The sequence below is a fragment of the Eubalaena glacialis genome, chromosome 3 (genome assembly GCF_028564815.1).
Source record: "Eubalaena glacialis isolate mEubGla1 chromosome 3, mEubGla1.1.hap2.+ XY, whole genome shotgun sequence".
NCBI classification, from domain to species: domain Eukaryota; kingdom Metazoa; phylum Chordata; class Mammalia; order Artiodactyla; family Balaenidae; genus Eubalaena; species Eubalaena glacialis.
Window position 1 is genome coordinate 57,674,612 of NC_083718.1, and position 16,176 is coordinate 57,690,787.

General features: G+C 33.7%; 1 protein-coding gene across 5 annotated transcripts in view; it reads left to right on the plus strand.

Annotated features, from left to right (window-relative positions):
• Nucleotides 1-16,176, plus strand: part of COP1 (COP1 E3 ubiquitin ligase) — a 270,583-nt gene that overhangs the window by 62,589 nt on the left and 191,818 nt on the right. For 3 of the 5 annotated variants that reach the window (XM_061185681.1, XM_061185680.1, XM_061185679.1), the window contains exons 6-8: nucleotides 668-736; nucleotides 13,049-13,108; nucleotides 13,824-13,900. In XM_061185681.1, coding sequence (XP_061041664.1) covers nucleotides 668-736; nucleotides 13,049-13,108; nucleotides 13,824-13,900 — 206 coding nt within the window. The remainder of the gene's footprint in view (nucleotides 1-667; nucleotides 737-13,048; nucleotides 13,109-13,823; nucleotides 13,901-16,176) is intronic. The other 2 variants (XM_061185682.1, XM_061185683.1) reach the window with 2 other exon arrangements.

Below are 16,176 nucleotides of genomic sequence, written 5' to 3' on the forward strand. Positions count from 1 at the left end.
TTTTGAGTTTGACTGAAATCTTTCATAGAAATATATTAATTCTCACATCTGTGTAAGTAATGACCAGAAATAGTAAATTAGATTTCTGAAAAGCATGAATTTCTTCCTATTTATTATGCTTCTTACTCCCCTGCAAGTTAAATTCTTATGGGGAAAGTGATTTCAGTGTCTAGAAACTACATTGGCTCCACTGTGTTTTTGTTTTTTAATTAAAAACAATTTTTTTGGCCACACCACACAACATGCGGGATCTTAGCGCCCCAACCAGGAATTGAACCCCCACCCCCTGCATTGGAAGCACAGAGTCTTAACCACTGGACCCCCAGGGAAGTCCCTCCACTACAGTTTTTGTCTTGATGTTTTATTAGTTTGGTTGGGGAAGAGAAAGCCAGGACAGATAATAGAATTGCCATTTCCCATAAATAGTTTTTTCTGCATGGTCGATGAGAAATGTAGTTGAAAACACCTGTTGTTTTCAAGTTAGTTTTAGGGGAAATGGCTTGCTTTTAAAAATGCCAATTAGCAAGTGGAAAACTTACTAAATAGAAATGAGACTAACTTAAATGGATGAATTAAGTTGCTTCATACTGATTATACTGTGGTGTTAAAGAAAACTTTGAACTCAAAGTTATATTTTTAAAAGAACAATTATAATTTTCTATTATAGGAATCACATGCAGCCCAACTACAGATCCTTATGGAATTCCTCAAGGTTGCAAGAAGAAATAAGAGAGAGGTATATTATTTTGTGTATTTTACATAATGTGTCATTTACTATTGTTGACTCTTCCCATTTTTTCCCCATTTTTGTGAAGGCATTTCAGGTTAAAAATTTTATTTAAACATTTAAAAGCATTTGAGTTTTCAGGAGTTTTATTTTTTTTAAGCGTTGTTATTTTAACTTCTTTTACGTTTACAACTTGATATTTTAAAAATCCCTTTTTGGAGGTGTGCTAAAAAGTTTTCTATAGGAGTGAATATAATGATGTTACCTCAAAGCTATAAAGAATAGATAGTGGAATTATCAAATGGCAGTCTAACTTTCACCCTGAAAAGAAAACGTAGGAAAATTTAGATAATGAAGTCTTAAGTAGAGAGGGTTACAATTTTCCTATGATTAAAATACATCTTGGGGGGTGGAAACAAGTAAAAATACAGCTACCTATTTAGAACTTGGAAAGTGTAAGTCATGCAGGATAACTAAAAGATTACTTTTTATTAATAATTTTATAACAGAATGTCCTAATTTAACATTTAAGATTCCTCAGTCATTTCACAATAGTATAAAATACGGGAAAATGAAAGGCAAAATCCTGTGTTCTTGGTAGCATGCTAAAATAACTTTGAAAACTGTTTTATATTTAAATTCCCAACTGTTATATTTTTACTTTCAGTTGTCTAATTAGGACATTTTTTACTCAAAAAAATATAACCATATTTGTTAGGTTCCAGGCCATCTTTATTATTTTTGAAAATAAAAAGATGAGAACTTATTTTGATGAAGTACTTTAAGAGTGCATTGCCAGAACTTTACATTATCTTAGTTTGATATTTCTCCTTTTTTTGGACTATTCATGATGTCTGTTTTTAACTTTTTCTTTGTTCAGATTGGATTTTTCTGTGTTATGCTATTGTTGATAGCTAAATGTTCTTTACCTGGTTTATGATTGTATTTTTCTTTAACTTTTGCTGAGGTAGCAGTTGTGATTTTAATGTTTTAGTGTCTATTAAAAATTATCTTCAGTATGAATTTGAGTTTTATATATTCTTCTTGATTTTTAATTTTATTTTTTTGGTGGGTACTTTAACTTCAATTTGCATAAGAATCACCTGAGGATCTTCTTAGAATCCAAGTTCTGATTAAGAGGGTGTGTGTTTGAGCCTGATAATCTGCATTTCTAGCAAGCTCCAGGTGATGATGCTATTGGTCCGTGGACCACACTTTGAGTAACAAAGCTGAACATTTTATAGCATACGGAAACAAAATTATTAATTCAGTATGTACACTCAACCGTCTTTGCTATAGCAAATTCTTTGGAAAAGTGATAATTTTTGATATTCCGTACATACCTTCTCTCCTTTCAAAACAGAATGTGAAATTGTTTTGCCTTAGTTTTATGTGGTTCTTTTTACCTTAGACTTTGAACTCATCGAGTGAGATTTGGTACATAGGAAATTACCTGATAATGAATCAATTAAGTGAACAGTCCAAACATACGGATATCTGGGGGTTAAATGAAATGGCTGATCACTATGTATGATCTGAATTATTTAAGGTTTTCATTAGCCTCTGAGGTTTTTCACACTTCTCTAGTGTCTGTTAATGCTTGCAACATATTTAGATTTGAAATTGTCTCAGGTAAGAAGGATGCAGCATATAACTATAAAATAAACGACTATGAACGTTCTGGGACTTTTACTAGCAAGCTGACAAGTTAGCCCGCCACAGTTTCATAGATGCTGGCAGAAGACATGAGTCTTCTGGGTTGGAAATAAAGTCTTGATTACTCATGGCATATCTGGCAGCATCAGCTTCATGACCTGCAAGTCCCTCAGGGGCGGTTTAGAGATGGGCCTTGGTAGATTCTGCATATACAATGGATATATATTACAACCAAAGAACCTTGAACTTAGGATACCCCAGTCTTTTAAAGGGGTCTGCTAGCAAATCTGTTCAGTGTTTGCCCTGCAGGGAGACACTATTTTTATTTTATTGATCAGAAAACAAATCTGCCCTCTCTCCTGGAGGAAGTCACTACTTCTGTCTTGCCAGGGTGTTCACTAAACAAACATCCTTGAAAAGATAATTTGGAACAAAAGTTATCAAAAGATGTGCAGAAATGGGAGAGATCAATGGAGAATGTTTCCCAACGATAGCTCTTCCTTGTTATATTAATTTGTCCTCTCTCTGATGTGGTGGCCCGTGGCCTCCAATAACTCCTTCTGTGATATTGCCTTTGATCATATAGCCCTTAGTATCAGTGTTCCTATATTTTTGTTATTATGTCTGGGTTAATTGTGCTTTAGAATTTTTTAGCTTGAGTTTAGTTTGAATCTTATAAGATCCTTGTGAATGATGGATTTCTTTTCTCTCTTGGATCATATTTTCTTATGGTAGGCGATTTAACCAAGAAACATACTGGTTCCAAGTACTTCTGGATATTGGTGCCTCTTAATATGCAGTGATTATACTGTTATTAATACATTTTGGTTTTCTTGTTTTTAGTGTATCCATAATTGAGTGATTCTGAGTATTTCAGGTTTAATTACACAAGGGACTCTGAGGAGCTAGGTTAACAAAGTTTTAAAACTTTGAAAATTTGGAGCTAGGTTAACAGACTTAAAAACTTACCAGTTACTTTGATTAAATTTCATAAATTTTTCCGTGATTGGAGTCAGGTACACTACAGATTTGGAAATAGTAAACTTTAGTCTAGAAAATGTAGTTGATTTAATTTACTCATGATTTAGTACAGACAGAATGAAGTGAGTGGTTATTTTTTTTTGCATATATTATGAAGTATATATTTGTGTGTTTAATCCTCAAAGTGAATATGGTTGTTAAAGGTCTTATCTCCTGTAGTATAATTTATACTTGAACTTATTCAAGCAAAATACAGACTGACCGGGAGACAAACTACTGCTTCTGATTTTTTTTTTCCTAAGATTAACATGCAGACTTTGAAAATTAACTTTGTGATTTTATGCTTGACTTTTAATTGCGGTTATGATGAGTCTAAACCAAGACTATGAATCTGCTTTTCAGATTTAACATACTTATTTGTTCCAATGTCACATCTTGCTGTTAGAATCCTACATTTAATTTTTATTTGTAATTTATTTTTTCCTTGACTCTCCTTTGAATATTAAGAGAAAGGAATGTGCGAGGCACATAGTAGGCATTTTCATTAGTTATCTATTGCTGTGTAACAAGTTACCCTCAAATTTAATGGCTTAAAAACACCATTTAATATATTGTGTCAGGAATCTTGGTGCAGAGTAACTGAGTGCCTTTGCTCAGGGTTTCTCACCAAGCTACGCTCCAGATGTTGGCCAGGGCAGCAGTTATCTTAAGGTTCGACTGGGATAGGAATGCTTCCAAGTTCACTTGTTGGCTGTTGGAAAGAGATACCATATTCTTACCACATGGGCTTCTCCATAGGATAACTTACTGTGTGGCAGCTGACTTCCCTCAGAGGGAGCAAGAGAGGGTTTTGAAGACAGCAGTCACATGCTTTTTGTAGATTAATCTTGAAAGTTACATCTCAACAAGTGTTCTGTTTTTTCCATTAGAAGCAAATCTTTGGGTCCAGCCTACACAAAGAGAGGGAATTACACAAGGGTGTGAATTCTGAGGTGGGAATCTTTGGAGGCTTTCTTAGAGCCAGCCTACCACAGCACTTAATAAATATATGTTTTTAAATGAACATGTTATTCTTTCTTCATGGTCAGATTGAACAAAAGGGCTTTGGGTTCCATGTAAAAGCCAGTCTCCTCTGTGCAAATTTGTACCAGCATTTGAACAATTGCCTTATATTTCATACGATTTAATTTTAAAATATACTTTTGGACATTTGTGGTACCTGTTTAATTCATTGTAATAGGACAGTTTTGATGAGTCTTGGTTTCCTTTTGGTTTTGTTTGGAATTTTATTTTGAATATTTGAAAGAATTGCATTTTACAATGTTTTTATATGAAATAAAGCACAGAAAACTTCGTAAAACGAATTTACAGTTTAAAGATTCATAGTAGAGTGATCATCCATGTAACCATCATCCTGATTAAACAATAGATTTTTGCTAGACCTCCTGAAGCTCCCTCCCTACCCTTTCCAAATTATAGCCTTCTCCCTTGCCCATTAGGTAGTCAATATTCTGATATTTATAGTAATCACCTGTCTGTTTTTCTTTATTGTTTTGATGCCTAAGTATTTATAAGTCTCTTCTTTTGAACTAATATAAATTCACTTTTGCATTATATAATGTTTTGTTCTTGTCTTTGGCTCAGTGTTAAGATTCATCCCTATTGTTGTATATGGCTATAATTGATTCATTTTTGTTGTTGTATAGTATTCTATTAAATGAATACACCCCATTTTTGTTGTTGATGGACTTGTGAGTTGTTTTTGGTTTTGAGCTGTTTACAAACAATGTTACTATCTTATATATTTATCCAGGTATATATTAACATATATCTCTCTATGCTACATATGTAGAAGTGGAATTAATGAGTCATAGGATATGTAAATCTTCTAATTTAATAGATAATGCCAAACAATGCCTGAGCAGTTGTATTGGTTACTCTTCCTACAGGCATTGTAGGAATGTTCCTATTGCACTATATTCTTGCCAGTACTTGGTGTCAATAGACTTTTTTCAGTTTAGCAAATCTTAGGATATGTATTGCTATCTCTTTGTGGTTTTAAGTTGCATTTCCCTGAGACCAGTGAGGTTGAGTACACAGTACTATGAATTGGCCATTGGGATTTTTGTGTATGTGTGAAGTACTTGTTTAAAGCTTTGTGCATCTTTTCTATTTAGTTGATTTTCTTATTGGTTTATTGTCTATATATTCTAGATAAAAGTTCTTTGTTCTATCTATCTATCTATCTACTTATCTGTAGCAGATCTTTCCCCCCTCTAATTGGGCTGCTTTTTCCATTGTCTTAATGATGTCATTTGATGAGCAGAAGTTTCTGTCTATAATAGAGTCAAATTTATTAGTCTTTCCTGTTATAATTAGTACCTTTTATGTTAGGTAAAGAATTCTTCTCCACCTGAGGTCATGAAGACATTTTGCTGTATTACCTACTTGAATCTTTACCTTTTATTTTTCATACTTGCATCTGTAATCTACTTGGGAATTTTTCATATGGGTGTCCAGATGTCCAAGCATCCTTAATTAAAAAGTCCATCCTCTTCCCATTGCTTTGAAATACCGCATCTGTCATACATCATGTGTCCATACATGTGTGGGTCTGTTTCTAGGCTCTCTTCTGCTCCACTGGTCTGTTTGTCTATCTTTCTGGCAATACCGCATTGTATTAAATACTAGAACTTTAAAGTAAGTTACTATTCTTTTTTAGGAAAGTCTCAGCTATTCATGGCTCTTTGTATTTCTCTATAAATATTAGAACCAGCTGATACATTTCCATGGTACACCTGCTGTGATTTTTATTGGGATTACTTTGATTCCATAGATGAATTTGGGAGAGTATCTTTACAATATTGAGTCCTCTAGCTTTTGAACATGGTATTTCTCTCTGTATATCTAGGTCCTTAAGAATGTCCTTCAAAATTTTGATGTTTTTCAGGGTATTATTCTTACACATCTTTATTTTAGAGTTGTTCTTAGGTCTTCAATAATTTTTATGCTATTGTAAGTGATGTCTGTGTCTTTAATTTCAGTTTCTTATTATTCATTGCTGGTATATAGAAATGCAGTTGATTTTGACACTTTTTTTTGGTATCCAGCAACCTTGTTAAAATCATTAATTCTAATAATTTATTTGTAGGTTATTTTATGTTTTCTGTGTACACATCATCATCTGCAAATAATAACAGTTTAGTTTCTTTCTTTATGATCCTTATATCCTTTATTTATTTTTCTTGTCTTACTCTGCTGGCTAGGACATCCGGTACAATGATGAATAGAAGTGGTGATAGCGGGGCATCCTAGTCTTGGTGCTGATCTCAAAGTGAAAGCTTTCGACGTGTCACCATTAGGTATGATGTTTTCTGTAGGTTTTTGGTAGGTATTTTTTTTATCATTCAAGGAGCTAAGTTTCTATTCCCAGTTTCCTAAGAGGATTTTTTTTTCTAAATTATAAGTGGGGGTTGAGTATTCTCCAAAATTTTTGTGCAGTTGAGATGATTTTTTTTTTCATTATGTTAAACTGGATAATTACATTGGTTTAACATTAAAAATCAATCAACTTTGCACCTAGGGTGACCAACTGTCCTGATTTTCCCAAGAGTATTCTAGTTTTATCACTGAATGTTCTGCATTCTAGAAACCCCACCAGGACAGTTGTTTGCCCTACTTGCCCTCCTTATTGCATCTGTATTCATTAATGAGGTTGTTCTTTAATTTTTTTTTTTACACTGATCTTGTCCAATTTCGTTATAAAGATAGTTTTATCAAATGAGTTGAGGAATGTACCCTCTTCTTCTATTTTCTGGAAGAATTTGTATAATCTAGGATGGATGTCTTTGCTGAATGTTTAAGGATTTTGCTGGAGAAGCTATCTGGACCTGTTGTTTGCAGAAGCTTTTAAAGTATTGATTCAGTTACTGCTTATTCAGATTTTTGTTTTACATACCATTTTTGACATGTTATACTTTTTCTAAGTGTTGTCTGTTTCATCTAAATTTTCAAATTTATTGGTATTAGCTTGGTCTTAATACTAAGTTTTTAATGTCCCCAGAGTTTTTAGCGATGTCTTTCATTCCTGACTCTGCTTATTGGTGCTGTGCATTTCTCTCTTTTTTCTTGATCAGTTCTTGCCAGAGATGTAACAATTTTGAGTTTTATCTGGGAACCAACTTTCAGTTTTATATTCTCTATTTTGTTTTCCATTTTATTAATACCCTCTTTATATTACAGTTTCCATCCTTCTACTTTCTTTGGTTTTATTTTGTTGTTTCTTTTCTAATTTGTTAATTTGGATATACATATTAGTAGGCAGACTTTTTTCTAATATAGGCATTTGAGGCCACAATTTTTCTTTTAGTTGCATCTAATAATTATGATATGGCATTTTGTTTGTTATTCCTTAGTTCAAAATAGTTTCTAATTTTCATTATAGTTTTTCTTAGGCATGTAGGTTATTTAGAGATAAACTCATTACTTGGATGTGGGGATTTTCTTTTTTTTTTAATTATGGATTTCTGTTATAATTGCATTGTTATCAGAAAATAATTAGTTTTTTTCTTAATATGATATTTGCATTATCACCCGTTAGTTCATTAAATTTTGAAATACTTGTGCTTGAAAAGAATGTGTTTCCTGCAGTTGCATGGTGTGGTGTAAAGTTCGTTAAATGTATGGTGAGAATTTTTTGCATCCTTACTGAGTCTTTGGTTCCTTGTTATATCACTTAACTTATTTGAGGTGATTTTCTTATAGACAGCAGAGGTTTTTCATTCACTTTACCTGACTCAAAAGTCTTAGAATTTTGTATTTAGACCATTTACATTTAATGTAAATTTAGAGTTTAAGCCTGCCATTTTATTATTTGTTTTATGTTTCTTTTCTCTTTTTTTGTTCTTATGTTTTTTTCTTTAAGGGTTACTTGAATATATTTATATATTTTTAAAGACTTTGTTTTTTAGAGCAGTTTTAAGTTCACAGAGTTGAAAGGAAGCTACAGAGATTTCCCATACACACCGTAGTAATATGCATTTAAGTTTCCTCCATGTCTTCATGGATTGAAAGCTCATTTCTTCTTAGCACTGAATATTATTCCATTGTCTGGATGTACCACTATTTATCCATTCATTTTCTGAAGGACATCTTGGTTGTTTCAAGTGTTGGTATTATTAATATAGCTGCTATCAATGTGTTTTTTGGGAATCTTAAGTTTTCAACTCCTTTGGGTAAATACCAAAGAGTGTAATATTGGATCATATGATAAGAGTATGTTTAATTTTTTAAGAAACTGCCAAACTGTCTTCCAGAGTGGCTGTACAATTTTTCATTCCTACCAAGAATAAATGAGAGTTCTTGTTGCCACACATGTTCATCAGCTTTTGGTGTTGTCAGTGTTTTGGGTGTTGGATGATCTAATCAGTGTACAGTGCTTTCTTTTTTTTTAAATTTTTTTTAGTGCTTTCTTGTTTTTATATCCATATATTAATTTTGCTACTCTTTTTTTAACCAACTTTTTTTCTGAAAGTGTATCAGTATTCTTTTGTTCAGTTTTGAATATGTCAGATAATTGAAGAAGTCTTGGCAGCTATAATGTATTCTAATTATATTAGCTCTAAAAAACAAAATACTGAATTTAATTCTTAAACATATTTTTATCAAATCATAGTGATGGTCAAATAAATGAGTGCCAATAATACCTACCTGCACCAAAGCTAATGTCAATAAAAGGGGGCTCTATTTTTGAATTCTTTTATGTTTTAGTCTTAAGGGATTCTGAGACTTTCTTTCTTCACTTTTTAAATTTAAATTTTTTAAAAATTTTCTTTGGGTTTTGGTACAGTATGCTGTGTTAAGAGAGTGCTTGCTGTTGATGGCTTAGGACTGTGCTCTCAAGTAGCATTTCTCCATCTTATGTATTTATTATTATTATTTTTAGTAGCCCCCAAACTCATAATAGTGTTAAGGCAGATTTGATCCAGAGGTTTATCTATTATCATTCCCAATTTGTGATCAATTTTCATTTAGATAATGACAGTTCAGCTTTATGGACTTCCTTCATATATCTCCAAAACATTCTTGGACTCTCATTCATGCTTTTATTCTAGATTCTGCCTCTCTGGCTTATGAAACATATTTGCAGAGTGAAGTTAGCCCAATTTTCTTTCTGCTTTTTAAAATGGTTATCCTTTGTCTTTCTTCTATTTCCTCGTACTATAATGTCTTATATTGATGCCTGAAAGGAGAACACTTGTTTTCATTATTCATCACCACTCTCCATATTTCTGGCCACCAAATGTGTAGGTCATTTCCCACACCAATTTTCCAGTTCTCTTTGGACACCAACTGAGTGTCCTACAGTTCAATTCAATTCAGTTCAGTTCTATCTAACACTGTCTACCTGGAGTTAGCCCCGGATTCCACTGGTTAAGGACTCAGTCCCACAAGACTGAGCTGCCCCTTCAGATGATAATTGCAAGTCCAGGAAGTCACATGTGCATCTGACCTACTGGCTCTAAATTGGTAGTTCCCATGTCTGCCTCCTTGGGTTTGATAATTTGCTAGAATGGGTCACATAACTTAGGAGAATAGTTTACTTACTAGAGTACCAGTTTATGGTGAAAGGATACAACTCAGGGGGCATGGAGCTTCCATACTCTCTCCAGGTGTGCCATTCTCCAAGCATCTCCATGTGCTCACCAACCTACATGTTCACCAACCCAGAAGCCCTTTGAACCCCTTAAGTTAGTGTTTTTTATGGAGGCTTCATTCCATGGACATGATTGATCGGCCATTGTTGATTCAACTCAGTCTCCAGCCCCTCTCTCTTCTCTGGATGTTAGAAGGTGGGGCTGAAAGTTCCAACCCTCTAATCACATGGCTGGTTCCCCTAACAACCAATCCCCATCTGGAGGCCCTACAGGAGGCTGTATTTCTTATTATAAATCAGAATAACACAATGTCTTAATAATTTAGAGCTTTAAACTTTTTCAGAATTTTGTCTTGAAATGTAAACACCTCATTTAACATGTGCTCTCTAAATAGTTTCCATTCTCTGAAATTTAAGAAAAAATTTCTTGTCTTGACACCTTTTCAGACTTTTTCACATAAGTAGGTTACATCATTTTATCGATACACTATACCTATGTATTTATTAGGGCAGCCCTTGTACCTTGGTTGTTTTATTTTAAATTGAACCATATGAAATTGCTGCTTTTGGAAGTAAAAATTGTTTGGACATTGGTAGTTTTATGTAGTTCATCTAATATACGGCCTTCATATATAGTAATGGATGTATTATCCAGCAAAGCTTTGGGGCACTGGAAGGATGGGACATTATCTTCAGAGGGTTGGGCATTAGCATTTAGTATTTTGAGACTTCAGGTGATACTGGGTTTTTTTTCTTGGTACTTCAATTGCAGAAGTGGAATGAAAATTGTTAATTTGATCTTAAATATGTATTATGTATCATATAAGTGATATTGGCTGTCTCTGGATGTTGATATTTTAGATGTTTACTTTCATCCTTCTCTTTAAATGTGTTTTGAAAACAATCATACTAAAGACCCCGTCAGCATTTGTTTAAATAAGGATTTCAGCAGTGGAGCATTTCAAGCTAATTAAATGAAAAAAGTTAAGGGGTGACCATGGGATGTTTTGCTGAATTAGAGGTTAGGATCAGCGGAGTCGAAAATGGCTATGGACCAAAAGGCAAAAGGATTTAATGATGATAGGAAATAACTGGGATATTTGTAGATGTCTTAGATCTGTTGACAGTGATTTGGCTGCTTGGACTGAGCCAGACCAGAGTGTTTTTTATGTTAGAGTGGAAGACTAATTATTGGGAATGGCCAATGAATGCAGTAGAAGTGGAAGTCCCCATCTAGTCTGGGGCATGAGAGAATTTATCACTTGACCAACTTTTATTTGAAAGAGTTCCAAGGCAGACTGTGTCCTTGAGGGAGAGCAAGGTTTCAGTTAAGGTAGGAGTATTGTGTGAAAAATTTTAGGGTGGAGTAAAGTTTATTAAAGTAGATGGAAGAATTGAAAGAATTTGACAATGCTAATCACTTTTTTTTTTTAACCCCCTCCCCCTGTCCCCACCATGGTTTCTGTGATACTGTGCTGTCTTTTCTCCTGGCTTTTGCCCTTGCCCTTGCCCTTATTGATGGTTGACATAGAGCTGCTCCTTCTTCCTTTGCCTATCTCTTAACCGTTGGTGTTCCCTACACCCAGTTTTTGTTCTCATCTCTTCTGACTATACTGATTGACATTGGGTGATTTCATTCATTGTCATAAATTCAGATTTATTATTTCTCTTTCTCATAGCTTTTAGGTCTTTGTGTGTATTATTATTTACTCTGTTTATTCTGTCTTTTCCCACGTTTTTTCCACCTGGCAAATTACTGTTAGTCCTTCAAGGCTCAGCATTTCATTTAATTTCAGATCCTATTTCAGTTATCCAGTTGCCTTTTCCCTCTCCCCAAGTTTTCCATGTAGGTTAGGGGCAGTCTGTGTACCTTTAATTCTTTGTACATAATATCATCATAATGTTTTCTATGATATTTCAACTATTGGTTTACTTTTTGCCATCTTCCCTAGACTGAGTTCCATGAGGGCAAGGGCTAGAGTTTTCTAAATCCTGTTCTTCACAGTGCTTAGCAAAATGCTTAGGATTGGCAAATATTTGAATTAATATGTTACCAACTATGTATGTATTGCCACAGAAGAAAAGGTGCTTAAAAATCTGTTTGTCTGCCATGTATTTGCTGAATAATCTTGGACAAGTCACTTAATCTTTCTGTGCTTCATTTTCCTGTGTAGTAGTTCCTATTTCACACCTGGCAATCGATATTACATAAGTATTCATTATTGTTATTTTACATTTTAAAAATTGGCTCAATATATTTGGGTTAGATTACGACAGCCACTTATACGTAATAGTGATAGAAATTTAAATTTGATAGTGTTTCTGAAAAGCAGTTTTGTTTTATGCAGTGAAGATTTGCTGACTATTTCTTTTGATTGAATAATTTCATTTTTAGTAATCAGTGAAATTTGAAATGCAGACTCATATGTTCCAGAATTACTTATGATAGTTTGCAAACAACTTAAATCTCTGATGGTTAAATATATTGTTGAATGTGATGCAACAATTAAAATGTTTGCATTTTAATGGCGTGGAGAACAGTTATGGTGCAGTAGGTAAGATATCAAAGATAAAACATTATCTTAAATATGTTTTAAAAAATGCTTAAGAGGCTAACTTGTGATTGCTTTGGGGTGGTAGAATTTAATCTCTGAGACTTATTTTTATTTTTAAAATGGGGTTAACTGACATGCTGACATTAATTGCTGACAATTAAATGAGGTAATTTGAAAATTCTTCGGATGTCTTCTGTTTTTATTAAGTCATATTGTCATTGTTGTTCATCTTTAATATTTTTATTATAAAGCCAATCCTTGTATTAAAATACTGTTTTCTTAAATATTAAGTCTTTACATTTACTTTTTAACATAGGAACTTACAGCACTTTTTTGTCTGCAGTTTTTCACCCTGACAACCATTAGTGCACATTTTCCTAGAAATCATTTTGTAAACGTTAAGTTATTTTATGATTGTGGTGACGCTTGTGTGGTTTGGTTTAGGCTTTTTATTTCCTCCTCTCTAATCTACAGCAACTGGAGCAGATTCAGAAGGAGTTAAGTGTTTTGGAAGAGGATATCAAAAGAGTGGAAGTAAGATATCAAGAATTTCTCACGTCTCTAGTAATTTTTCAATTTCATGAAATTTTTGCTTTTCCTTTAAATTGCTGCATTAAATTTATGGGATTGGTCTCCATTGTATAGAAAGTCACAGTCATAATTTATGCAGTAATAGTTTATTAGGAGGCCTTTTCCTCTAGTTAATGATCAAAGTTAGAGTTTAATCCATTGTTTACTAGAAAGCTAATATTTGAATCAAGAGGAATGCTACTTAATGTTTGCAGAGAATATTTTTAAAGTAGAGACTGACATATCCTGTTTTTCTGTACTTTGGAGAGTTGAACCTAATGATCCAGTTGCCATACTGTCATATTTATCTTAATATTTATCAATAGGGTCTCACCTGGATTAATGATTAGCTAGTTCACTGTTCACATAGTGTACTGTACATCTCATTCAAATTATTTACATTTGTCTTTTTCTGCATTCGGTAGCTTCATTAGTGATGAATATTTATTAAAGTGTTTCTGGTTCTTTAAGAATGTGTATCATAGAAAAGGCTTGTCTCTTAACTTTCAGATATCCTTGCTTTTGTACTCTGTGGAAAGGAAGCCTTGAGAAATTTGGGTGTTGAGACAAAAAGGGACTGATAAAACCTGGGATTGGAAAGGAATATAATATCATAACTCCTTCTGATTTATACATCTTCTCTTTGGAGTGTCTATAACTCTAATAATTGTGCTTCCAGGAAATGAGCGGCTTATACTCTCCTGTCAGTGAGGATAGCACAGTGCCTCAATTTGAAGCTCCTTCTCCATCACACAGGTACAAAGCTTGAAACTTGTAATTGCTTAGGATTTATGTTGCAGAGTGCACATATGGTATTAGTCCTTGGGAGCCTTTTCCATGTAATGTACAAAACCCCTGAGAAATTACTTTGGTCATGATCTAGAAATGAGATTGAGATAGCCTGTTTCCTTAATGCTTTGAATTTTCATGCCAGGGACAGTTAGTGAGTAGAATATTATAATACTGTGAATTCACTTTTGGATTAAAAGTTTGGTGGATTTCTTAAAATAATGGCAGCTTTAAATACTTTTTGAATTAAAATCAGATGACATTAAAAATCTGTAAGTGGAGAACATGAAATGGTAATATTAGGGAAGAATTAGATAAACTAATACCTTTAACTTTTCCACTAACCGGTTGAATTTTCTTGCAGATCTCGTTCCCCAGATTTAAAATGAGGCCATTAGATAGATCTGTTAGTTTAGATATCCCTGGTATTTTCTTTATAACTCCCCATTATTAATTTGTCTTCCCTTCTGTACCCTCTATTAGAGCAGGAATTACATCTGTCTTGCTCGTGACTGTTCCCCTAGGTTTTAGAGTAGCAGTAGTGACTGGCCTCCTTCAGTAAGTTTTTGTGAAATATAGTGAATGTCTGTGGTCCCTATATAGCTCTGAAGTTCTGTTTGAAATATCTACTACCTAAAATTTGAATTTGAACTTTTTTGCTGTGTTCAAAGCAAGAGCAATTTTACATGTTTTTAACTTGCTAATCCATTTAAGATAGTGGTCTAATGTAAGCTTTTCAGACAGATAGTTTTAGGATAACACATGGATTATCAGGCAGTCCAATGACAGTACTAGAGATTACACTAACCTTCAGAGCCAGTGTCAGTTCAGGAAAGCTATTTTAGATCTAGTTTGGGGCAATATGTGGGGAAGGGGCACAAGGGATATTCAGTTAAAGAACATTCCTGGGATGTTTGATATTTTTCATTAACCGTTTTATGGAGAATCCTCGTGAGTACTAGGTGATTCTGGGGTCACTTTACCAGTGTAATTCAGCTTGTTTTTGTCCATATTTTATTTTATTTGAAACACTTGGGAATGACTCAGCTGTGGGATATTATCTTTAAGCTTAACATTCACTTCCTGATATACATGGAATCTTTGTCAGTGGAATATTTATTATGTGAGTGCATGCAGGCAAGTAAAAGTTGTCATACCACAAAATCTTCTCTAATAAACTGATGGTTCTCATCGTCCTATGACTCTCTGTCACAGCCTTTAACAGTAGTGTTTCTTTCTGTCTGTGTGTCCAGGTCTTTGTTAATCTTATTGATGACTTATAATAACTTGTTGACAATATAGTATTATATTCACTTAACTGGCTCTGTTTATTTATTGCCTCTGATGCACTGGGCACTGTTCGAAGTGTTGAATCTAGCTGGCAAATTTCCTGCCTTTATGGAGCTTACCTTTTGGGGGGTGTGTGTGTGGAGGTTGGGGCAGATGCTAAATAATCAAAAATATAATATACTAGTAGTACATAACATGTAAGTAGTACCCTAGGAAGGAAATTAGATGTATTAGAGAGCTGACACATGAATGAAGTGAAGAGATAATAAAAAGTCATGGGGGAGTTTTGAGTAGGATCTGTTTTAGATTTTAAAATATTTACTGGGGTTCCCATGTAGAGAGGATAGAGATTCTGTGTCCCTCTCAACCCCCTGCCATTGGAAGCTAGGAGGAACATTAGGAACATTGCAAGGGTCCAGAAGAGAGGAAATGGTGGAATTTTATTGGATTTTATAGGATTTTATTGCTGGAAGAGAAGGGAAGTGGTTGTATTGTAAAGTAAAATAGCTGATCTCATAAAAGATAGAGGATTTCATGATGTCTATGAAAACTTCGTTGAATCGCTAAAATCGTATGGAACACTATTGTCAAATGAGATTTGGGCAGAGGTGAGACTGGTTAACAGTTGAAGATGGGAAAATAGACAAACATGATATTTTCTTCGAAAGAGTGTTTTGATATTTTCTTGAAACAAGTAATTTGATTATCACTCAAGGTTTGAGAGAGACACTTGGGAAAATGATGTGGCTTTAAATATTCTTGGGAAATGACCCTTAAGATTTGGATGTGAAATTAAACATGGGAAGAATGTTATGTTATACTATCAATATTTAAGTTTTTTTTATTTTTAAGAAATAGCATGTAGTTGAATTATAATTTTTCCCTCATAATTATTAGCTTCATTATTTAAATGCCAGACAGATTTTTTTTTTTATTTCTCACTGTAATGTTTT